The sequence below is a fragment of the Ptiloglossa arizonensis genome, chromosome 4, assembly GCF_051014685.1.
Source record: "Ptiloglossa arizonensis isolate GNS036 chromosome 4, iyPtiAriz1_principal, whole genome shotgun sequence".
NCBI classification, from domain to species: Eukaryota; Metazoa; Arthropoda; class Insecta; order Hymenoptera; family Colletidae; genus Ptiloglossa; species Ptiloglossa arizonensis.
Window position 1 is genome coordinate 28,253,352 of NC_135051.1, and position 24,726 is coordinate 28,278,077.

Here is a 24,726-nt window from a genome sequence, read left to right on the forward strand (position 1 = left end):
TAATTTGTATAGTTCGAGTATGTTTACTATATTTAATACATCAAATCAATGCGGTACCTTTTTCAGCTTCAAAGTGATATATGTATATACAATATGAATAAAAATTGGATAATATTCCAAAAAAGGATTAATTATATAGCAATGGCATTATATGTGGCAATCAATCAAAAACAGTATCTGTGCCCTATTTTTGTAGCCAAGAAATATTTTGAATATAAAGGAAAATCTGATACTATTTGTAGTGTTTTGCAAAAAAATGTATATACATATACATTATTATTTGATCTTCTTACCTGTATCTCTAAGAATGGCGTATTGTGCCCATTATTTGCTTATTTCTGTATTTTCATAGATAAATGAAATTAGTTATAAAAAAAATCCAATAAGTAAACTAAACAATTGGTAATTTTATTACTAAGGAAATGTTTTCCAGGGAAGTACTGTTACAAATGTATTTGAGTAATATAGAATGTGTTTGATAATTGCATTCATAGGACAGCATCATATTTTGTATGTTATGTACATAATTAAGGAGTGATTACTTCCTTTAGTGATACTTGTAATTATATTGATGCTATTTGGAAGAAGTATTTAAAAACACTTAGAATGACAGAATATTAGTCAGACTTTGTACAGTTTCAAAATTATGGTATAAGATATTTAGAAACAGGAAAATTATACGACCAATGTAAAGGAACAATTTTTTGGATAAAAAACATGTAAATATATATTTACATAAGAGATGTCAAAAAATTCATACGAAAATCGATATATTATGTAAACATAATTTTTATTTCACTGTTACACACAGTTACATTCCCGTTTAACGGTAGCTTTAATGTTATTTAAGCGTGTTTCAGAAGTTTCAAAAATTTCTTTAGATAACGCGTGCATAGAGCAGCTAGTGCAGGTGGCAAGAATTGCAAAAACTGTAAAATAAATAGATTTGAAGGTCAAAACGTTTAAGAAAAACAAAAAATAAGAACATGTACACGATACTTTTTTTTTCTTTCAATTGCAAGAAGATCGATCATATGTAAGTATCTGTGGCTTCTTTTTAAAACTAAGTAAACTAAAAATGATTAGTGTAGCATATAATACTGTGTTGCATGATAAAATTTTAAACAGTTTGAAAAGAACTCTTACATGTATTACTTCAGTTGTAAACTTAGCTCTAAGAATATGTATAGATTTATAAGCACTAAATTAGCATCTCATTGATAAGACAATGTTTGTATCTGTCAGGGATGAAGTAGTTAAAAGAAAGAACTGTACATATTATTATCTTGGATATGGTACGGTGGTTTATTGTTAATCGTAGATGTATTTTTTTTAAATAAATTGTCAGCAATTATAAAGATACAATTAATTACATCCGCACAAAGTCACGGATAAATTTAAAGTACATGTGGTAACAATGTATGTACAACTGTAAATATACATTCAGTCATATATTTCAAAATTTTGTAAATGTCACTTCTATATCACAACAAATTTTGAAGGAAGTGGAGATTATGATTATAAATACATGATATTATATGACAATTTTATTGAATTGCTATATGAAGTACTTGACTCATTTGTTTTCATCTCTAATGAAAATTTATGCGAGGTGCGAGCTGCGTTAAAAGAACTACATAAATGAGTAATAGTTGCATATAATTCAACTTTATATTATGTAAAGTCTTGAAACATATTATTAAAATCATATTAGTAGTATAATAACAATGTTTTCACCGTTCATAAAAATGTGTATATTATTGTCTATGTTTATGCTAAGAGCAGATAAATAATTTAAGATACTGTATCTTTGACTAGGGAATAAAATCACAAATATTATAAATCTCTTTCTCAAATCCCATACATACAACTGATAGTATGATTAAGAATGCTCCAATGATACTGGTTGATGAAGGTTGGTCTCCAAAACAATATACTTGCACAACATAAGCCAATATAATATCCAAAGATCTAGTCACTGATACTTTGCCCGCACCTTCTATTTTTAATGCATTAGTGACTAATATTTGACCACACAATCCTGTGAATGCTACTAATAATATTTTACCCCAAGTAAGCCAATCAACTGGTAGCTTTAGTTTTTGTTCATGATTTTCCGAAAAAAGAAAGAAGAAAGATATTGCTGTGATAAGTGACCACCAAGATATATTAAAAATTATCGTTGAAAAATGGATTTCTAAGCATTTTCTCATAACAACAATATTGAGAGCTGTGAAGAAAGTTGCTGAAATAGCACATACATATCCTATGACATTGTATGGTTCAGTTCTGTGTACCTAAAAAAGTAAATGTTTTATAAAACCGTTAAATTAGAAAGATCATATTAAGGACTTTTTTCTGTACCTGAAACAAAAATGGTGGTTTAGATACAAAAGCCACTCCAGCAAACAGTGCACACATAACGATTACACGTAATATTCCACAAGGTTCTTTTAAGAAAATGAAAGATAGTGCGATAACAATCACTGGAGAACTAAATATGATTGTTGTAGCATCTCCTATGGGTAGTTTACGAAAACTATAATATAATAGCGATAGGGTCGCACCTCCTACTATTCCCTACAAAAAATGAAATAATTTATTAGAATATTTCTACTTTTTATTATATAAAAAAGATGTTTTATAATTAGGCATACCTGGAAATGAAGGAGCAGTCTTTGACCCTTGGGACCAAACAAACTTTTGGAATCTTTAATTGCTGCACCAGCCATAACTAGCATTTGCAGAATGGCTCTGATAGCCAACAATATCATAGGGTCTACATTTTTAATTGCTTTGACTAACGCTGAACTAATTGTAAAAAATGTACCTGAGAGAAATGCCAGTAATACACCAAACCAGTTAGTACCTTCTTGATATGTTTCAGCATTGTTGGCAAATTGTTCTGTATAATGGTATGCTGGATGTATACTATTATAAGAGGCAGTAGATTCAATGCTGAATTTCATCTTCATCGTTTCACTAACTTAACAGCTACAATATACAATTATACTAAAGGAGATATTGATGGCGTACTACCGACTACCGTCTGCCGTCTGGTAAAATTACCATACAGCTTTGCACGTCAAACAGCTTACGGAGGGATTAATGACAGTAGGAAGATTTGAAAAATATTATAATGATTGGATTGTGATCAGTTTGACTATAAAGCTGCAAAACACGAATTATAACGTAACAAGAACCAAATAAAGAATAATACGCTTATAAAAATTACACAGAAACAAAAATTAGTTTTGTAATATATATATAAAAAATAAGTATTTCTATATAATACTATAACTGAATACAGATAATTGGAATTGAAATTTTTTGTTAAGTGACTTACATTTACAATTTTCTTGTCACTTGTGTAGTTTTAAAACACGTTTGCATGGTTTAATGTTACCAAAGATGTACGTTTTACTTCAGGTATACTACTTTTTTTGTATGTAGTGACGAAATTGATGAAGTACAATATGTGAACTAGTTGCAAAATAATTCATCTGATCGTGTTTATTTAAATAGTAAAATAGTACAGTTTTTTCATGATAAACTTCAACCGATTAATACGTGTTTTTAAGTTTAGATTACAATTACTCTTGCTGAATTTCTTGTAAAAAGGTCAATCTTTTCCAAACTGGAAAGTAGTGGTTGGTTGATCCACGCGATAGAGTGTAGTACCCAAGTTAAAGTATCCCAAATATTCAATGCTGTCTGGAGTTGTATCAATATGATAATGGCCACCTTCTCCATGATGAGAAAAGCTGTGAAAATGTCGAACACGAAGATCCAGATCCTAAAATTATAATAAACATACAAAAATTGTATCATGAAATAGAATTACGTATAACAAAAGTTTAATATAGTTACACTTACACTTTCAGAACTGACAAATGTACCAACAGCTACAAGAGGTGTGGACATGTTATAGAAACGTAACCAATTATTCAATTGTTCTTCTGTATCAAGCAAGGTTGTAGAAAAATCTTGCATAACGTGTTGTTTAATTTTTCCCTCTCTCATTAAAAATGTTCCTCCTAATCCTACAATTATAACAATTTATTATCAGTGTTAAGATATATTTCTTAATTGAACTTAATATCTATAAAATATATTTACCAATAAGATTATTTTTATAATGTTGTGCAATTGTCTTTTGCATGCATGAAATAAAATCATCATTGCCAGTACGTTTCTTGGCATACACTTTTAAGACACGTCCTGGTTTTCCTTTGCTGACAAACAAGTTAGCCAATAAAGCCAATCTTGTTTCATCATGAGGTAAAGTTTGTAGTATGCAATTTCCATTAGTTTTATCAACTGATGCAATATGGGTTCCATTTTTTACATTAGAAGATGAGATAACCATATTCATTATGAGCTAGAAAAACATTTATGCAGCAAATATGTTTAATTTATATATGTTAAAATTACAATTTGTTGAATGTACTTCACAGTTGGAATTTATGTAAGGCCATGGTCCAGCACCTGCTCCAATAACGAATGAGTCTTTGCAATATTGTAAATTATTTAGAAGCTCTTTAATATCATATAATTTGTGTCTTTGCACAGATGGAAGAAGAAACGATGGACCACCAATTTCCAATAATGTTGGATCACCATTCAATCCTAAGCATATAATATAATGTGTTAATTTGAAACAAAAAAGTATTTTACCTCTGAAACATTAATTACCTGGTGCAGCAAGTGTGAAAGGTTCTTGTGTCAAATCTGGGCAGTCAACGACTTCTACTTGGACCTCAGAAAAATTTTGAACTAAACCTTCTTTTAAAACTAGAAAACAAAATAGTTGTATAGATTATACTATTCAATCTTTTTACAAATTCGTATTGCATTTCATGTTACTTGATAATTACCATCTTTTATTTCGTCAAGTGAAGGTACATGAAGTTCTTTTTTTGTAATGTTAAGTTCACTCACATCCAAAGTAGTCATGGTCGGTATATTAATGTAAAGTTACTTAAAAATTCAATTTGGAATTATTAATCTAGGAGCAATAAATTTAGATGTAAACTTTCTTTGAATAGGAAATGTTCAATTGACGATGCCGTTAACGGTTAAAAACTTGCTTTATCTAATCGCATAATTGTATATAGATTATCTTATTTCGTAAGAATGAGATATGTAAGTTGTTCTATATAGATTACAATTACAATAAGATTAATACGTAATAACGTTTTATGGAATTGTATTCGATTCGATTTTCTATGCATGTTTTTTATACAGTAATAACAAAAGGAAAATGATAAAGCGATGAAAAAGGTATTTTTTCGTTTTGAAAAAGCATCTATTTTTTGTTAATTTTGAACAATATGGATTAAATGAAATTTGTTTAAAAATATCATTACTAAATTTAATAGAAATGATAAGATGCATTATGCTAACAGAGTATTTAAGAAATATGTTTATAAAAATGTATTTATAAATAAATAATAGCTTAAAGATTAATATCCCAATAACATTATTGTTACCGAAAAAGATTACAAGTGATCAGGATTCAAAAACAATATTCTATACATCGTTTGTAATAAGAAAATGATTTATAATTCTCTTCAAAGATGGCATCCTAATGCAGTTATAAGCAGACACTACGTACGTACCGCGCATTTAATACATATAAAGTGTGTACAGTCAGTTTACCATTTGTGGTTAAATCTCACGTGAATACTATGCTGTTATATTTAATCTCAATCTTCTATTCTTCTAGATTCTTTACACGAAAGACGTTATATATGTTATAATATCTTGAAAACGCTTCACATGATATCAATTTACATACTTAGTAGAGTAAAATCTTGATTATTATCAACTGTTTTTATCTATAAGAGAAATTGTTCGAGCTTGATAAACAGATATGACGGAAAACGTCAATTTTTATTGTAGATATTTGAGAATTATATCATCGTCTAGAAATGTCCGCTACAAACTTCAATTGAAAATTTATGAACTGAAACAGGAAGAAAAGATTTATGAATAATAGTTTTGTTTATCGAAACGTTATTTGAAATTATAATTTTTTATTTCAACTTTAAAAGAAATTTGTTCAGATCTTAGATAAAAATATCGGGAAGAGGGTGGCGTATGTCGGTGCTCGGTAGGGTTGTCGTGGATGCGCATTGGGTATCGAAGGAGTTTGTCCCGTATCAACGCGGTCGTTCCTGGATCGCATCGTCAGTATGCGGCCGCGCATTCCATGTGGGAACACCTGTTTGCTCTTTCGGCTTCTTCGCCACTTTCTCGAACCCAGACCGCGTGAAGCACCATCGCGCTTGTTCATTTTAATTTAAGACATAGAATACACAGAAAAAGAAACTTTGGGCCGTAAATCATTGAAAGGTCGAGGAAGAAACGGTTAGACAGAGAGAGTACTTTGTTCCAGCCACTCTGAGAGAAAATGAAATGGCAAAATGTTTTGATCGAAATATCGTTTGTGTCGAAACGTACGAAGGGTGATACCGTTGAACGATAATAAAAGACAAAAACGGAGCAGTAAACCTATAAATTATCGACCGAGATCGAAAGAGAAAAAGTCGTTAAAATATCGTTCGGTGTATCTACGTGTAACAAAGAGAGGTATACAGAAAAAGAGTCGAGAAGCAAGAAGGAAGTATCGTCGGAACGGGGGAAGGAGAGAAGAGCTGATAGAAAGGGTGAAGGAGACGAAGAGTGGTATCCGAGAGAGAGAGAGGAACGTGTTCTCGTAACTTCAACCACGTGTCTCTCGTGGTCCTCGTTTAAACACGCGTAAGAGCAATTTTCTCTATTGACGTATATACGTCGGTTGTTCGTGGTCACTCGTATTTGACGAACACTACTTAGTCTCGCTTCTTCGACACGCAGACTTTGTCGAAATTTATCTACGGCAAGGTCCCTGGCATGAGACTTTCTCGATATCAACTCTCCCTCACATCTTTGTTCGCATGCATCTTTTCGACCCCGACATTATAATCGATCATTGAGTTTATCCCCTTCATCCGGCATGCAACTAACATATACCATTAAGCTACATTCCCACACGTGCAATGTGCAACGTAAAACACATTTGAACTTGAAATTTTTTGAAGAATTTAAGGCATCGCGTACCAAGGAGACGCTTCAGATGTGTTATACGCTGCACGTTACACATGTAGAAACATGGCTTTATTATATTTGGAATTGGATCGTGAAAACGTTTAATTGCATGTTACAATTCAGAACTATATACCATCGATGTTTGTTTCTTTTTTTCGTTCACGATTTTCGGTTTTGTAAGTTTACCTGACGTATAAATCGCGATGAAATTTATGACGAAATCGCACGAAACAAATCTAATTGCTGCAACTTGTGCAGAATTGGTTCGAAGTATCGAATCGATTAAGCGTTGCATAGGAATAAAAATCTAAAATAGAGATTAATCTGGTAGAAGTAAAGTATAAGCAAAGTATACGAATAATTATAAATTTGTTTTAAATAAATGACGGCATTTCCGTTTTCCGTCGTTATATATTTTACAGTTATTTTACCGCTTTCGAGCAAGTCACGATTACTCTTTGTTCCGAAACATTGGAGACTTAAGGGACACTTAGGTACACTCGAGTCGAATTACGGAAGAGCTAATGGCATTCTAGCGCGGAGGCAGTTCGACGCAGGTGATCTTGAATTTCTTCGAGAATGGCAAGCGTCGACTAAACCGATTAAATCGAATCTGCTGTATCTCGTTTTGTGGCAAATGGTTACATCGATAGAGTATTGAACGTTCTAGTGCACAAACTATTAGACGGAGATCGGGATTACATTTAAAATTGAGAAATGCAATCAAATGCAGTGGTTCTTAAAAGTATCATCGTAAGCGGGAATTTGAAACGATTACATAAAAGATCGTCTATTTTTTTTCATAAGAATCAGTATTACGTTTACCAAAGGAATGAAATCGCTTAATTTGTTTCTTTTTAAATGCAATATCGAGATTGAATTTTTGAAAAACTGTAAGATACGACCATATATTTTATACGCGAATTAAAATAAATTAGTCGATACAAAATTAGTTAATATAAAACGATGTACTTTAATTATCGATGTTGCAATATTCATTTTGTGAAGTAGAGATACTTTTATTATTATATTTAGTTGTTATTCAAAGGAATCAAGTTCAGATCTTTATTACAGAACCGTGAATGAGATAATATGGTTCTATCGTTAATATAATAATTAATTAATTATTAATCAATGTATGCGAGTTGGATGTATCGTCACGTATTTGTGAACATGTGATTATTTATATTCATATTATTAATCGAATTTTTCGAATTATCCAAATTGTTATTCGAATGACTATTCGACCAGTTTCGCTTTTGAGGAGTCCGCAGTAATGAGGATCGGCTGCGGTCGTACTAGAGTTCCGTACTAGACCCGAAGAAACAAGTCCATCGGGTTCGAAATCCATCATCCGCTAGCGTATTTTGATCGCGCTTAGCAAGACATCACGACGCATCGTACGTACGTAAGATTGCAGCCGGATAGATTATTTGTAGTCGTGTCACCATTGAGATGGTTTTATGGTAACCCCTTCCCCGCATACCTTTATATCGAGACTGAATGGACAGAGAGAGCAGCCTCCTCTATGAGATAATACGCCTGGTTGTGCCTAAGCCATTCAGGCCCGAAGTCGGATCCATCGAATCGCGAAAGATCGCGCGAGGTGAGGGTGGACATCGTGCAGGCCCCTGCAGTCATGCTCACCATACAAAACGAGTGAGTATATCGGTTTGCATGCGAGATATATCGTGGCTGCACACGATTCATCGGCTGCATCGATGCATCTGTGCACACCTGCCGCCTGCTGTTGTTGCTTTTGCCTCCTTGGCTTTGCAAAAACGAGCGCAATGCTGATGCGCTCTTTCTTCTCGAGGCTTAACAATCATGGTTTCAGAATACGCCGTTGGGATTCAGGATTTTACGGCTGTTACGCAGCTTGTACAGGATGATGAATTAAAGTAAACAGGTATTGAATTCGCGATCGGGATCCCGATGTTCCTTGAAGGTTTCTCATCGGTCAACTTCTTAACTTTGCGATCTCCTTGTGTCGTTCCGATAGTTTGCTGTTCTCTACGCTCGTCCCTGTTCGTTAAACGCGCCACTGCTCGTTTGTTTGGAATTTCTCAAACACTCGTTTTCGAGGGGAATCTCGCATTGTGCTTGTTAACATTCAGCGGCCTCGTACACCCTCCGAGGGCAGCTTCTTAAAAGAGACAAACCGACTCACCTGTCTCTGTGCGTTCATCCATTCTTTAAACTTTCTCAGGGTCGGAAGATTCGTGTTCCGTGCCTCCTTCTTGTTGACGAGTTCGCGATGTCGTAGTGATTATGTGGTTTAACGGTAAGGGGCGGTATCCTTTTAAGCGAGTACGTAGGAGGCCTCAAAAGTAAGCGATTTCGTGGCTTCGCGGTGGCAAGATCTTCGACAAGGCAATCTTCTCGGCACGAGAAAGCATATCAGCGTATCGGCATATCAATTAACGACACATTCGAATCGGTCATTTACTACGACTCTTCTCCCTATGCTTCTTATTATTTTATTTCTTCTGTTAGTCGACGTTGTCAAGTTCAAATTTTGTGGTCCGAACAGGATCCGTTGATGATTACAATCGAGAAGGTTGAAAGGAGAAACAAATCAAAGCAAATTGAACACGATAAAGATCGAGCGAGATTATCGAAAATACGATAGGATAAATCGAATCATTAGACGATCATCCTACCAAGAGCTTTTACCAAAATGTCGAGAGATACCCCTACGTTACGGGATAAAGCTGCATACATATATTGTGCGGCTCCGGGACAGAGCCGTGACGCGGTTCCTCGGAACGACGTGGATTTCCTTTGCGTTGTGTGCAGTAACACGGCAATAAACCACTACAGTGGCGGTGCATAATCTAATGACATGTTGCGTTCGTGCGACAAGTATGGGACAGGAGAGGGACGGCCTGCACCGTACTTCTCTGCGGTTCATTAATTGTTGCGTTCTCTCAGCTCGTGTCGCTGTTGTTCCGATGGTCGAAGCGACAGCAATCGAGGCTCGAAGATGAAAAACGTGGTTACGCGTGCGGTTCATCTCGTACCACGTTCAAAAAGAACCCGCCTCTTTGCTTTCGTACCTTTGAATCTCGGAAGAATTTCCGTCTTTCGTCCCCGAAAACAACCGATCTTCCATCGAATTCAGACGACACAGCGCTACAGTTGAAGCGTTCAACGTTTCCTGAATTCTCTGTGACGCTCGTTTACGGTTAGGTCAACGTCGTGTTAGGTATCGCGTGTTGCCCTTGTATCCATTCGTGTTAACGCACAGTGTACGTACGCCCATTTTACTATGCGCGTTTACATTCAACTGTGCACGTTAAAATATGCATTCTGTCCGTTTTTGCTACACATCGCTTCCATTAGGGATACGCAACGCACAGTGGACCGGCAACTATTCGAACCGTTTCAAGGTCTGTTTCTGTCAATTATAACTTGCCTCGATTGTAATTATTAGTAATCAAGTGCCCGTTATACTTAGACTTTGTTCGACGTATTTGGATAACCAAATACGTCGCTCGTGACGAAATAGAGATAAGATTCGTATTTTACTCGATCCAGAAATCGCAGTCATCATTGTTTCAGAAAGTTGGAGCAATCGGATACGATACAATAGTGCCGGAGTTGGAACTTTCCTTCGTCGGAAACTCGATATCGTGGTGGTAGTTTGTTGTTTCGCTGCGGATTCGAGAAAAGAAACAAGATGGTTAAAGCGCGGTATTGTTTGGCCGAGAACAATTTGATTCGGTAGCGCTTCGTACATTGTTGTCTCCGAGATCATTGCCTTGTATCCGAAGAACAAAAAGGCAGGCCGTCGAATGTCTTTTCGATTGTACGTCAATTAATCGAATCGAGCGGTACATTGAGAACTACGGCCAAACTGGAGGTAGAAGTTCTCGTGCGAACTTCGATCCGTAATCCCTGCGAGACTTTCTAGTCTCGATGTCGCTTTTCGCGATAGACGAAAATAAAAAAAGATGATCGCAATTGCGAGCATTTCGTTGGAAACTTTGCTTCATCTAGCTACATAGTCGTAAATTAGAAAGAGAAGAGACGAGCTTACTAATTTGTGTCTGAGCCAACACTTTTGACAATCAAGTGCTATTCAACGGGCGGACGTCGTTCGATTCTATCCTTGGATGTTTGATTTTCTTTTACGGGACAGAGAATAAGAAACGCGCGTATCAAAGGAGGCGATCATCGCGTACAAGATCGCAATGATTTTCGTTTCTCGCCGAGTCTGCTCTGTTATGTAATTTCCACCGCGAGTCGAAGGGAAACGAAGGATATTGCGCAATCGGATAACCATCGAAAACATCGAACGTGAAAAATCGTATCGACGATGACTTGGAATGTTGCTCCCGGATTGAAATGTTAATGTGTGTATGCGTATGCGTATGCGTGTGTGTGGTAAGCATGCTTTTCACGGAAAGGATGACATTTCGCTAAATATTAAATTCGTGGTTCAATCGGTAACCGTAAGCTGCACGTTGGTCGATGTTGAACTACTCGTAAACTGTTCCTGTTGGTTAAATATACGTACACACATATATCGAACTTTCCATCGGCTAGAGAGTGACCCTTGTACGTCACGCATTCGGGCATAAATAGTCGTCTCTTAATGCAGTTAAGTGTAAAACAGCTCGTATAGTTCAATTAGAATGCTTTTCCCGCTTGCCAACCATACACGCGCACGTCCACCCACGCAACTTTTGCGCGGTGGTTACCGCTAAAGTTTCTATCGTGAACGATGCTTATACTTACCGTATATCGGACAATTTTAGATGAAAATCGAAAGAAACGGTGAAATTATTTCAGCATGTCACCGCGTAATGGCTCGTGCGTGGCGGAAGTGAGCTCTCTAAGGAGTCTGTCGTCCGATGATGTTTCGGCAACGAAGCCACACCGAAAGAAGTCCTGTTGGGCACGTGCCACAGATCCGGCTCATCGTCGTGGACGTCGAATTCAGTTGCTGCAAATGCTGGTGTTGCCGTTCATACCAATTCTGGCATTGATCGTCCAGACAGCCAACACGCTCCACGACATCTTAATCTATCGGCAAGAGGTCTCGGACATCGAGACCCAGGTAACGAAAAATTGACACATTTTCGAGATGTGTAATAAGAAACGAAATGTAAAGAACACTTTCTTTTACGATCGGGCGGATTCGCTTTCTATCGCGTATTGTTTTCCTTACGGACGTGTAATCGTGCGAGCACTGTAATTAGGTCGGACTCGTATAATTCAGTGGCAATCGATCGACAAGCCGTCTAACAGTAACGAAGGAATGAGTAAACATTCACCACACCTACGCACTCGTTCGTTCGAGCATGGTCGACTGGTCGTCCGTGAAGCCGTCCATTTCTTCGATTGTTTCTGCACACAGGACGTAGATCACCATAACGAATCGGTTCTGTCTATGATTTACAACGATCACCCTTCGTTTCGCGTTCTTCGTCGATAATAACCGGCAGAATAATTTCCTCGAGAAGGAATTTTATACATAAATCACGTGCTCTCTACATTTTACACGTTGAGACGAGTCGCGGTTCGTAGTAATCGTTATTGATTAAAACTCCGAGATCGAACGAGTTAATCGAGAAAAAAAAAATGGGGAAGGAGAAAATTTTGCGAGAACGGAAACTGAAAACGTCGATGATAAATCTGTTGCGTCTCGTCGAAAAATGTAAACGGGAATCTTTACACGATAGATACATACTATATATGCATTCGTATACATATGTACATGTAATTGTATCTCGATGCAAATGCAAGCGACAAATTACATACAGTCGCTGTAACAGATATTTTCCATGAGGTTTCCATTTCTATCTCTGGCTGTTTCATTATTTTCTTTCCGCGGCAATTTATTACGTGGTTCCTTTTAAAGAAGGAAGGTCTAACACCGACAAGGTATGTAAATGAAAATTATCGATAAATTTGAATCGGTAGAAGCCCTTTTGTGGTTGACCTCGATTCTTCATTTTCCACTTCGATACCTTTTTCAATGCGTAGTCGCCTTCTCTAGCGATGGACACGTTAAATTTCTATCGCGAGTAATACGAGGGGGCGAATACGTAACAATTTTGCCCCCTTTAAAGCTCGAGCTCATCGCATCGATGTTTAGGTTGCAGACGATACGGCCATTTGAATATTCGATTTTTCTTTCAATTTCATCGTCGAATCGTTTTTGCCCAAATTTTTATTCTCGTTCGTCCTAACGATTAAGCAACGCATTTAAACGCTCGTTGTCGACACTCCAAATTCCACTGAATCTGTTCCAGTGTCGATGTTATCGAAACCGTTGCTCTCCATTGAAACGGTGTTGTTAAATTCAAACGATGAATAGTAACGAGTATACGTTATACCGTGACGCTGAAATTCGTACTTCAACGAGACACGTTATCTCGCAATACGTAAACGGGAGTAAAACTGGTCGACGCGAGAACGTATTTTCGGCAATAGAAGCGTTCATGTGTTAAAGAAAAAGGAAAGAACAATCCGGAAAGGATGATCGTAACCGATAACGTTTCATTCGTTTTACTTCTCGTCGGTATGGAATTATTGATTGCGCACCGTCGACGATGATATTTCGAATCGCAATATAAATAACCGGCAATAACCAATTCTATCGTTGCACAATACGTTGGCTGTCGACAAAGGCAGACCGGTATTGTTTCATGGTGCATCGAGTTCTTTGCAATGTTGTTTTCACGCGGAATCGTATTGTTGCCAGGAGCGATCGATACCTTGAAAATATAGCTGAATTTTCAATTAACGGAAGGAGGATCGAAACGAAAAACGAAACGAAGAAAACACGCCCGAATAACTCTAAAACCATGATTACCGGCTAGTAGAGAAACTAAAACGTTCGGATCCTTCGAAAGTGTATATGTGTACGAATAAATCCACCGAATCGACAATTATCGCCGAAACGAAACAAATGTACTTTTCAAGTCTTGAGTTTCGATTCCAAGAGTCGTTAAAATTTTGGCGAATAACAAAGGTTTTGTCAACAAAGGGTTGATCGTTACGTAAGTTGCGGGAATAGGTAGGTAAAGAGGATTAACGTCCTTCGATTCTACCCTTGCTCGTGGTCGAAAAAATTTCCATTCTAGAACGAAGTAGCCTCGGTTCGTTCGTCACAGTGGACATTACGCATAGCCCCGAGAGGGTGGCAGCGGCGGTGGACGAGATCGAAATTCATCGAAACGGGGTGTAGCCTCGAGTACAGCCTCACCCCCTCCTCGATCTCAAGTTACTTGTTTGACGAGCACGGTGGCGTGGCATCGCAAAAGGCGGAAAAGAATGGACGCGCTCGCCTTCTTCTGCTTGTCCTCGTCCCCGTCTTCGTCATTCTCGGTGTTTGTCGTCAATTGTAAGCGCGTCGAGAGTTTTATACCAATGCCCGTTGATGCTCCGCCACGCCTTTCGTAATGAAAATCTATAAGAATAACGATCACCTGTTCGCAGACGGACCGATTCAAGTCGATTCGTCTCTCGAATACATTTCATTTTTTTTCACCGACCTATTCCTAAGATAGCGTTCCAAATTTTTGTTTTTCATTTTATTCCTCTGCCTGCTGCAATCGACGAACCTTTGGTCGACGACGCTCGATCCATGAAATCGTCGTATCGCCAAATTAACGACAATTTTACTTTTCACTGTTGCACTCGGTTTAACGTATGATAAAGCAACCGTGACGGAGGTTTGTACTCGTTAGTCTCCACGATTATAGGACATCTACCGTTGCGATTAATTCTGTCGCAGTAGATAAAGCGTTATGTACCAGGCCAGACACGTAAAACTGACACTACAATTTTGTTCGATATTTCACTGCTCCCAACGGATGATCGTCGCCCTGTAAATTATCGGACAACAACGGAACAGACAATAACGACCGAATAGATTTGATTAGATATCGATTTGTATTACAACTCGTAAATGACCTTTTCTAAAAGCTACTACGAAACATAGAGGTGTTTGCGGATGGAGGTAACTTTGTGTTTTGTAAATGGAATGTCAATTTTTTATGGCAAGATTCGATCGAATAACGAATAAATTTTAGAATGGAAGTACATATTAAAGTTCGTTTATCCTGTAATTAATTACCCTGTTTCGAAAATATTCAACTTTTACAAAGATCGAAACTCTAATACTTTAACAACCGAATACGTTGCACACTGTTTGTTTTACGATAGACACGTTTCTTTCCCCGTGATAGATTTATACTTAAAGTTTATTTAACGAAAAACGTATTGCGTCATCCGACAAATTGCACAATTTTTGTAGATAACGTTTCTTTTTATTATTTAAAATAGTAAAGATATTAAAGTGGCCTGTTTCTAGTGGGTCACTCCGTATAAAAAGAACAGAGCTGCAACAAGGTACCCCCACCTTTATGGTATTCGCGCGTGTTGTCGCGCAGGCGACCTATAATTATCGGAATACTTTAGGAGGATGGAAGGCAAAAGCGTCGACTCACAAGTATAATAGAAGGCCATTTAGGTACTTGGAAGTTCGAGTGACCGCTCGATGTATACTCGGGAAGCATTCAGCCACTCTATCCTGTCCACTTTGTCCTCTCGTCTCTTACGATTAGTTCCATCTCCTTTCGGAAGTTCCGTACAATCGAGGACAACACCGGCCATTAACTGGCAAAGCCTCGGTCCATGCAACTTGCAATACCATAATCGTCGAAGCGGAATTCTTTTGAGAAAGATGGCCAACGGTAACTTCCGCCCTTGATGTTGACAAGAGTTGCTTTTCAACATAAAATTTCATTTTTCGAACACGTAACTTTTACTCACCTTTATCGTAGCACATTGTAGGTAAAATCGATTCAATGCACGAAGCGAACAGTGACACATAACTACATACGTACATAAATGGAACATAAAAATTAATCGAGCACAATCGGCGTTTGATGTATGTAGTATGTTTATTTGTACAACGTCTTGACGAGTATTTTTACGCATCAGTTTCAGATTCAGTTTCAGTTTCAGTTTCAGTTTCAGTTTCAGTTTATTCTCCGAAAGCTCTTTATATTATCGGTATATTATTTACTATCTACTAATAAGCACCTTGTTGCGTGTGCTTATCCGCCCAATATCGATCGAGTGTCAGTTGCCAACTGTTTTCAGGTAACAATTGCCACGGACTTGGGGAAGGTAGTTACGCGAATGCAGCTCGAAAGATCCGAGGTTGCATTCTTCATTTACACCAATGGCAACACCCTCAGGTACTACCGAATGCACAGCCATTTAAATTTATGCTACTTTTCGAAAGTTTCGTGGAGAAAGTCTCGCGAACCGTAACGATAAAAAATCCTAGATTGATAAAATATTTCCGCGCGGTACACACTGCGAATAGTATTCCCCCTATTCGCTCAATGTTTCACCATTTTCCGGGAGTATCGAAAGTGTCTTGATCTCCCGGTATACGTGACTCAGTGACAAAAGTCGTTCGTCTTAAGAGGAGGAGCCCTTTACCCTTTACGTACAAGCTAATGAAAACAGATGAACGCAAGGCTGTTCTCTAATCAAGACGCACTCGACGTAATACACTTTTCCTGGTATTTTAGTAAAACAACATCACGGAATACGAGAGTAGTTCACTCCGGATACCTTGCAATTTACTCGGGAGATTCATTTAATCCGTATTTTAACAAACACAAAGTCGAACGAACGTTTATATCCTTATATGGACTTTAATTTTTATTGCATTCCTACAGTTAAAATTGTCGTTAAAGAAAAAGAGAATTCGGCTTTCTTTTAATAAATTGTTAAAGATGCTTGTCCGGATGACGTTCAACGTTCACGGCCACATTGGAGTACGATAGACTCGTCTTCGATTGATACTCACCGGTACTCGTAAATTCAAGGTTTCGGATAGTGATTAGAGCCGTTTGATTATTAAAACGTGACACGGTGATCCGACCCTTCCACTTCGATTATTTCGTAGAATGGAGGAAAAGTCCACGAGGTATTAACGAAATTTCCACTGTGAAAACAGTGTCGCAACCCTTGGAAAAAAATTCCATCACGGCTAAACGTATACCAAAACGAACAAACAAGCCGCCTCTTCCAGCGATTTATCGACGTAATTAACTAATTAGTCATGGACTCTTACACCTGTTCAAGGTCGAATTTGACGCAAAGGTTCGCCATAACCGATCAAGCTCTTCATAACATGACTACGTGGCCCCTGGTCTCGGTGCCGAGGGACGAGAGCAAGACGCAAACCTATGACGTGGTCAGCAAGGAGGCCTTCCAAGCACGCCTCGAGGATTTCAGGTAACAAATCGATCAGCAAATACTCGAGGTCTCTTCGCTCCAGACAGAGTTCACGTGATTCGCGCGCTAATGACGTCAGAAGATCCCTCGTGTACTCGCGACTGTTTCGCTTTGATCGCCATAACTGTCCCGATGCAACCATTTAACCCTTTTGGAGTTGTGTGGAGCGCTTATAAGCGCTCAGTCGATCGGTGCGCTACGTGCAGTGAACGTCTATAGGCGTTCGGCGAACATACTATATTTAACGAATGCAATTACGAGATTTCCGCACGCGGCGCGCGCTAAGCCTTCAAATTTTAGCACCGAAAGGGTTAAAGCGATATGTGAGCAATTTTCAAGTTGCTAGATATTCCTTTTGTTCGGAGAACTCTCTGAATCGAAACTGATTTTACGCACACACGCACGTACACGGCGGCCACTCGCTTCTTTAATTCTGATACACACATCGTGTAAACTCTACAAAAAGGAGCTCTCTCTCGAGCTTACATTGACAATAATTAATAAACGTCTTGGGTTTAAAGGAAATAACAAATATAACGAAGAAATTAAAAGAACGGTCTTTCAGTGAGATACGTTTAAGCATCGAATTAGTCTAATGCTATCCGTTGTAAAGGGCAACACTCGCTTACATGGAAAATTACGGCGGAAGATTCTACTCCCTCGAGTCCTTCGTTCCCAACACTTGTTGAATTCCCAGTCAACCCTCGAAGTGGAGAATTCTACTTTATCGCGAGCGTCTCCCTATTGGTCAACGCGAAAAGAACTTTTCTTCACAAAGTTTCGCGACGAACCGAACCTTTACTCGTGGAACTATCGCGAAATATCGCGATACTCTCTACAATGGGTAATTATTTAAAGAAAAGTTACTACATTCTTCGAGAACGTAAAAAAATAAATTCAAATCAATTTGAGTCGCGGTTTTTATTCCTTCCCGATACTCGCGTTTATACTCTCTTTTATGTAAATCCGCTCCATTTCTTACGGTCCCGACTCACTTTTACGGATAACCGCTTTAAAATCCTCCTTAAGAAGCTTTATGACATCGTCGTCTGAAATTCTAATATCTGAGATAGGAATTTAGCTATTCGATGGAAATTTCGTTAAAAGTTATCGATGCCAATAATAACAAAATTTAATAATGCCGCGACGCATCGGCTCAAGTAAAATCTATCGTCGTTAAGATCGCGTATGTACCGTTACGCGAATTAGGTAAAAGACGAAAGCTCGAAAAATAGAAAGAATATTCATATACCAAATGTTACCGGTGCACCGACCGAAAGTGCGTTGAACGAAGATAGGAAAAATATGTAGATATAACTTTTATAACGGCACAGACGTATCGCATTCGTCCCCTCGTATCGATCGATTACAAAGATACGTGACCAGGGCCTGATTTTTCCGAAATCAAATCTAACCAGAGCTAGTATACCGCCAGTCGTTGGAAAAAGAAACGAAAAACTGGAAAGTTTGCTGTCGGGTATTCGTCAGTTTTGTTCAATTGCGCGAAACGAAAGGAAACTAGGTAGCGTGTCAAGTTCATCGACGAATAAAGGACAAATTGGAAGTCGTTTCGTATTACAATCCAGAGATAGTCGGAAACACGACGGAACAACATTAATGCGCCTCGATCGGAAATATTTGCCGAAGGCACGTTTTTCATTTGGCCGAACTGAAAACGACATACGACCCCGGTAACCGGGCACGTTTACCCGATAAATCGATACGCCGATGAAGTATCGGTACGGATAGTTCAGACCCGTTCTTCTCAAAATCCATTCGCATTATAAAAGCTTCGAAGAACCCACGTGATTGACAATGTGTAAAGACATACATAGTGTACATTTATAACGACAAGAGAGAACGTTGAATCGCGACAAAGAAACATTTTAAAAGGGAAAAAGAAAGGGACGCATTAACAATGTTTACAAAATTCTATCGGAATATCGTTTGGATTTCTTGATCGTTCGGATCGAAATGCCATCGAGCCAAGGGACGTTGGACTGTGGAAAGAAGGATACATATCGTATCTCCTTCGCAGGAAATTCTCCAACGATCGAACGCGTTGTCCGATGGTTTCTTACGTTGGCTATTACACGACCACATGTCAGACAATGGAACGCGTCTCTGTCAGCGGGAGCACCGCTAACAAGCCGCTAACAATCCTCTTCGTCTTCCAACTGTGAGATATTACGCGCGGCTGACAAAGATGACGAGGAAGAAAGATAGATACGTATTAACTCGAGACAAAATAACACCGTTCGATTCCTGATGTTTCATTGATACTTGAGCGCAATTATTCGATCATCGATTAAATTAATTAGCACTACCGTCCAAGTGATTATTTTCAACGTTCTAATATCGTTCTACGATTACGGCTCGTTTCATTTTGGCCAATTAGCGCCCTAGTGACGTACGTTTTGTGAAGCCTCTGTGTATCGAAAGGGTGCACAATGACAGATAATTGAACTATCAAAAAGGAGAGCCACAATTATATTATTTCGATGCTAAAAGTTGGCTACTATCGATCGAATAAAGTCGAAGCAGAGAAATAACACACTTTCGAAATAGTTATCAATGACTTTGGTACACTTCTTTCATCTAAAAGCGTTTCTCGATCTCCGTTTCGAGAACCACTCTTTTTCTAAGAATTTCTCTTATCGTAATAACCGATCAAAGTGCTCGAACAAATGACATTTAATCGACTAAGAATCAAGGGAGTACGATGGATGAGTAAATGTCTGAAATTCCCGTTTCCAAAGTACGTAATACGGTCGTTGCGCTAAATGACCGTAATCTAACCGCAAACCTAACAGCGTATTAACGTTACCGCGTTAAAGGGTGGAACATTTTGTTCGACGCACGATTATTCTGTCTCACCTGTAATCAGATCGATCCGCACAAAATTTAATTTTTCTGGTTCGATCAAAGTTCTAAATGCCAAAGTTGTTCAAATACTGTAAATGCCTTTCGAATGCAAATACGTGTAGATACGTAGAGATACGTGAATTTTAAAGGAGGTTCGCGTTACGACTTCGAACCGGATTTGCGCATACGCGATGCGAAACAGCCAAACGTTGGCGATACACGCGCGCGGATCACATTTTTTCTCTGTCGCTCCTCGGCCTTCTCCGTCGAATCACCTTTACGAGCAATAGATGAGGTTATCACACATGAGCGCGTGACCGCCCATTTGGAGCAGTAGACAATATTTTTAGACCCCTCTTCCCGCCTCCCTCCTTCCGTCTCTCCACGGTTTTCTCTTTGTCGCTCTACAACTATCGCCTCTCCGACTAAAAGCTGCGACGATACAACGTTTAGGTCGATTTTCTGTTAACTCGATCGAGATACTCTTCGGTAAACGCGAGCTTGGAACGAAGAAATTGTCATCGATACTTGGCAAAATATATAGTATAATAATGTAATCCGTGTCGCGTATCATCGGAGAACATTTTTCAGAGAATTGACCCGATAGTAAAATAAATTCGATGCTCCCGGCGCAGACGTTAACTCTTGATGTATCAACAACGGGATTCTCAAAGCTTTATTTTCTGTTTCTCAGACAGAAGATAAGTTCCGAGGAGAGCAGCATCACCGAGGTGATGACGTGGTATACGAGCGTGAACGCGGCAATGCTTGACCATCTGACTAATCAGATCAAAGAGACGGACAATAGCGGCGTTTGGAGGTAAAAAAGAGAAAAATAATTGATTCGTTCGTAACCGATGGCAGAAGGTCGCGAGTTTCTTTCCCTTTCCGTCGCTATCGTTGCACCAAAAGTGCCTCTCGTTGTTGCTAGTCGATTAAAAATATACAGATCGACAAAATAGACGTTATAAGAGCAAATTTACCGAATCGGACTCTAATAAGCTTCGATAAATATGTATCTTTGGTAAAGCGCGCAATATACCGTGTCTTGTTAGAAACGAAAACCGTACGGTAAGTTTAGCAGTAAGTTTGTTCGAGTAAATGAATTTTTTCATTAACGGAAAAGAAGTTCGCGAAAGTGAAACAGAAAGAGACGCGTCGAATAGATCGAGTTCTCCAGTGTTTCTTTGCGATAGAAGTAGCTTCCACTTGAAGAAACGTTTGAATAAAAGTCGAGCGATGGGTTTATTTATACACATGTAAATCGCAAACGTTCAACGGACGAACAAACAAAGTAATGTACAGGGTACTGACAAAACTGTGAGACATTGTGCAATTCAATAGGCCCGTATACTTGCATTTTGATAATTGATTTAACTAAAAAATAAAAGATTATCCGATGCGAGTGGGAACGAACCTTTCTCGTTCGTTTAACATGTAGAATCGATGCTGAAAAATGGTTCCATATTTTTGTTAACATCCTGTACAAACACGAAATAAATTTAAAATTTACGAAGATGAAATTTTCATTTCAGATATTTAATAGCGTTTAAAAATTTACTGAGGAGCATCGAAAGCCTGGGTATTGCTTCCGTGTACGGAATCAATTACTTCGGGCGTGGAATCCTTATGGGGGAAAATTACGTCAGCTACGTACGCCACGAAGCTCTTGGACGTGATCTTCTCACCGGGTCCCTTACATACGTGCCTTCTCTCAAACATTTTTACGCGGAGCTCACTCGCACCATGCCGGACTACAGTAGAATAAAATCTAGGTACGCAAAGAGCATGTAAATCTACCGAAGAAAACTAACGAAACTCACCGAAATCCATATATCGTTTCTTGCGGTGGTAAAGTTTTCATTTTCCGGATCAAATGTACGGTGCAAGACAGACAGACTTGATTCGAAAAACCTGTGCGTTACAGACGAAATGAAATTCTGAAGAATCAAAAAAGGGAACCAAGCGTGGACGACGCAATCGCTTACTTCGATTCAATGGCAACTTACGTGGACGAGCTACGGATACTTCAGCGAGAATTGCGTCACATGATAAGGTAAATTTAAAGTTGCTGCGGGTCTGCTGAACACGAAATTAAATTTGTAAGTGTAACGGTAATAATTCCTATACTAATTGAACACAGGGATTATGTGAATTCAACTTTGCAAGACGCAAGCAACAAAGAAGTTGCCGGAATAGCTATAGTCGTTCTGGTGTTGGTCGTTTCTCCTATCATTATAATACTAGTACGTAACGCGGTCGCTACAATACAAGTAAGTAAAACTGAGTTTATCTTTCTTGTAATTACTATATATACGTTTGAAAATACGTTGTTCAATAGCGTAGTCGATTCGCTTGAGATCTTTGACTCGAGTCGAGTACGGGCACAAACTGTTTCCCAAAATACGGGTTTGTCTTTTCTTTAATTTGAATTTCGTTTGCGAGAAACGATTTTCTATCAGGATCAACATCGACAATGTCGATTAAACGATGCCTACTTCTGTTCCCTTCGATTTAATTCAAATTCGACGGAATTATTATCCTCTTACTCGCGTGATTCGTGACGCGGCTGGCTAATCAAATAGAAAACTTTTATCGCTGCTGCGTTATTGGGTCTCAATGTTCGTAGTCGATAAACATTCGAACATTTACATACATACATATCTATGCGCGATGAAAATAAATGTCCTCGTTGCAAATGAAATAAGTAATTTTTCTTATCGTCGGTAAAATTTTAGATGTACGCTGCCAATTTAGCACAAAAAGCGCGCGAACTGAAACAGGAGAAAGGAAAGAGCGACACGTTGCTTTTCCAAATGTTACCCCCTAGCGTCGCTCAGCAATTGAAGCAAACCCAACAGGTATTTTGTCAAAACAACGACACTTGAATTTACGTACGTTTCAATAGCTTCTAAACGTTCGTTTCCGTTTCAAAGGTTCCGGCTGAATACTACGAAGCGGTAACCGTGTACTTCAGCGACATCGTTGGATTCACCGAGATCGCCGCCGAGAACACTCCCTTAGAAGTAAACGCCCTCTTTCGCTACGAAATTAAACCAAGATTCTTAATTCGTTCGTGCCTCGAATTCAAATGGTCGTACACTTCCAGGTTGTAACGTTCCTGAACTCAATCTATAAACTCTTCGACGCCCGCATCGAATGCTACGACGTGTACAAAGTCGAAACCATCGGTGATTCGTATATGGTTGCCTCTGGCTTGCCCGTTAGAAACGGTAGACATGCTTGTCTACGTTCGTATTATACAAATATTTCGATTTCACTTTTAAACGCGTTTAATCGTGTTCTGTTTCATAGGCGACAAACATGTATCCGAGATAGCGACAATGGCGCTCGATCTCTTAGCAGCATCATCGGTATTTCAAGTACCGAAAAGACCAGGGGAACGGCTTCAAATCCGAAGCGGTGCGCATACAGGACCCGTCGTTGCTGGAATCGTCGGAAGCAAAATGCCCCGTTATTGTCTTTTCGGTGACACAGTGAATACGGCGAGTCGCATGGAATCAACCGGGGAAGGTAGTGCTTTCCTTGTACATCTTATCATTCTTTAAAGGAGGATTATCACATTAGAGCATTTTGCTTCTAAATTAACATTAAAAAACAATGTCCACTGTTTTTGTAGATGCATCTGAGACATGCATCAGTTCTAACATTACAACTCTAATATCTTGTTAGCCGTCTATTACGGAAATTAATAGTTCGAGGATAGACGGACCTCGATTCTCCAACCGCAAAGAAACTATTGCCATCGCACTATGATCCTCTTTCAAACATACCTACAGCTTTTGCAACCAACGCTTCTTTCTATTATTTAACACTAGGGAATACAGTAATGTACCATAATTTTAATCGAACGCTTTCTATAAAATGTTCGCACGTTTAATCATCGTATTCCCCTGCGTACAGCTCTGCGAATACATATTAGTCTGGAAATGAAGAAAGCTTTGGATGCTGTGGGGGGATTCAAAATCGTGCATCGTGGTTTGGTGGATGTTAAGGTAAGAACATTGCAAACAATAGTATTTGCAGTATCAAGTGAAATGCGTCAACAATAGTAATTTCGTCAGGGTAAAGGATTAATGGACACCTATTGGCTGGAATGCAAAGACGGCGGAATCGCACGCGCAGCGGAATTAGATCTACCGTCGTTCTTTGAAGACGTCCGACCAGTTTTCATACGTCGTTTAAGAGAAGAGGGCACCCTCTGATGCGAGCCATACTCCCGACGGGACCTCTGGTACCTGAACCGACCACCCACTCCTTACATCCGCCTTTCGCAGCCTAACCTTATCGACCATTTGAAGAAACCGAGTCAAGGTCGCAAGAACCGACTTTCCCACCCGAATCTTCACATTACCTCGGTGAAACCGCCTCCTCAATCGCAGTCCAGCATCGAATCCCAGGATTCAGCTACATACGAAGGAACCCATTCGACGACACCTTGTCCACCGAGTTATTCGCCCGCGAGCCAGCGCA

General features: G+C 38.7%; 3 protein-coding genes across 4 annotated transcripts; 1 reads left to right on the forward strand and 2 right to left on the reverse strand.

Annotated features, from left to right (window-relative positions):
• Positions 1-1,525: 1,525 nt before the first annotated feature.
• Positions 1,526-3,085, reverse strand: LOC143145570 (solute carrier family 35 member G1). The gene is made up of 3 exons (XM_076309069.1): positions 2,658-3,085; positions 2,365-2,580; positions 1,526-2,297 (listed from the first exon to the last, which is right to left on the reverse strand). The coding sequence occupies exons 1-3, from the start codon at positions 2,973-2,975 to the stop codon at positions 1,815-1,817; spliced, it is 1,017 nt and encodes a 338-aa protein (XP_076165184.1). The 5' UTR covers positions 2,976-3,085; the 3' UTR covers positions 1,526-1,814.
• A 410-nt stretch (positions 3,086-3,495) lies between these two features.
• On the reverse strand, positions 3,496-5,094 carry LOC143145497 (ester hydrolase C11orf54 homolog). Its single transcript, XM_076308926.1, has 6 exons — positions 4,878-5,094; positions 4,696-4,794; positions 4,451-4,629; positions 4,120-4,381; positions 3,877-4,043; positions 3,496-3,796 (listed from the first exon to the last, which is right to left on the reverse strand). The coding sequence occupies exons 1-6, from the start codon at positions 4,954-4,956 to the stop codon at positions 3,623-3,625; spliced, it is 960 nt and encodes a 319-aa protein (XP_076165041.1). The 5' UTR covers positions 4,957-5,094; the 3' UTR covers positions 3,496-3,622.
• A 1,091-nt stretch (positions 5,095-6,185) lies between these two features.
• On the forward strand, positions 6,186-24,458 carry LOC143145432 (uncharacterized). 2 transcript variants are annotated; one of them, XM_076308807.1, is made up of 14 exons: positions 6,186-6,765; positions 11,890-12,157; positions 16,216-16,313; positions 17,215-17,367; positions 20,927-21,052; positions 21,768-22,007; positions 22,160-22,288; positions 22,376-22,505; positions 22,971-23,093; positions 23,169-23,258; positions 23,342-23,465; positions 23,548-23,766; positions 24,157-24,248; positions 24,318-24,458. In XM_076308807.1, exons 2-14 carry the CDS (start codon positions 11,891-11,893, stop codon positions 24,456-24,458), a joined length of 1,932 nt encoding a protein of 643 aa, XP_076164922.1. In that variant the 5' UTR covers positions 6,186-6,765; position 11,890. The 2 variants fall into 2 exon arrangements, with proteins under 2 accessions (XP_076164922.1, XP_076164921.1); XM_076308806.1 differs by lacking the exon at positions 6,186-6,765 and adding an exon at positions 8,586-8,751.
• The last annotated feature ends 268 nt before the right edge of the window (positions 24,459-24,726 follow it).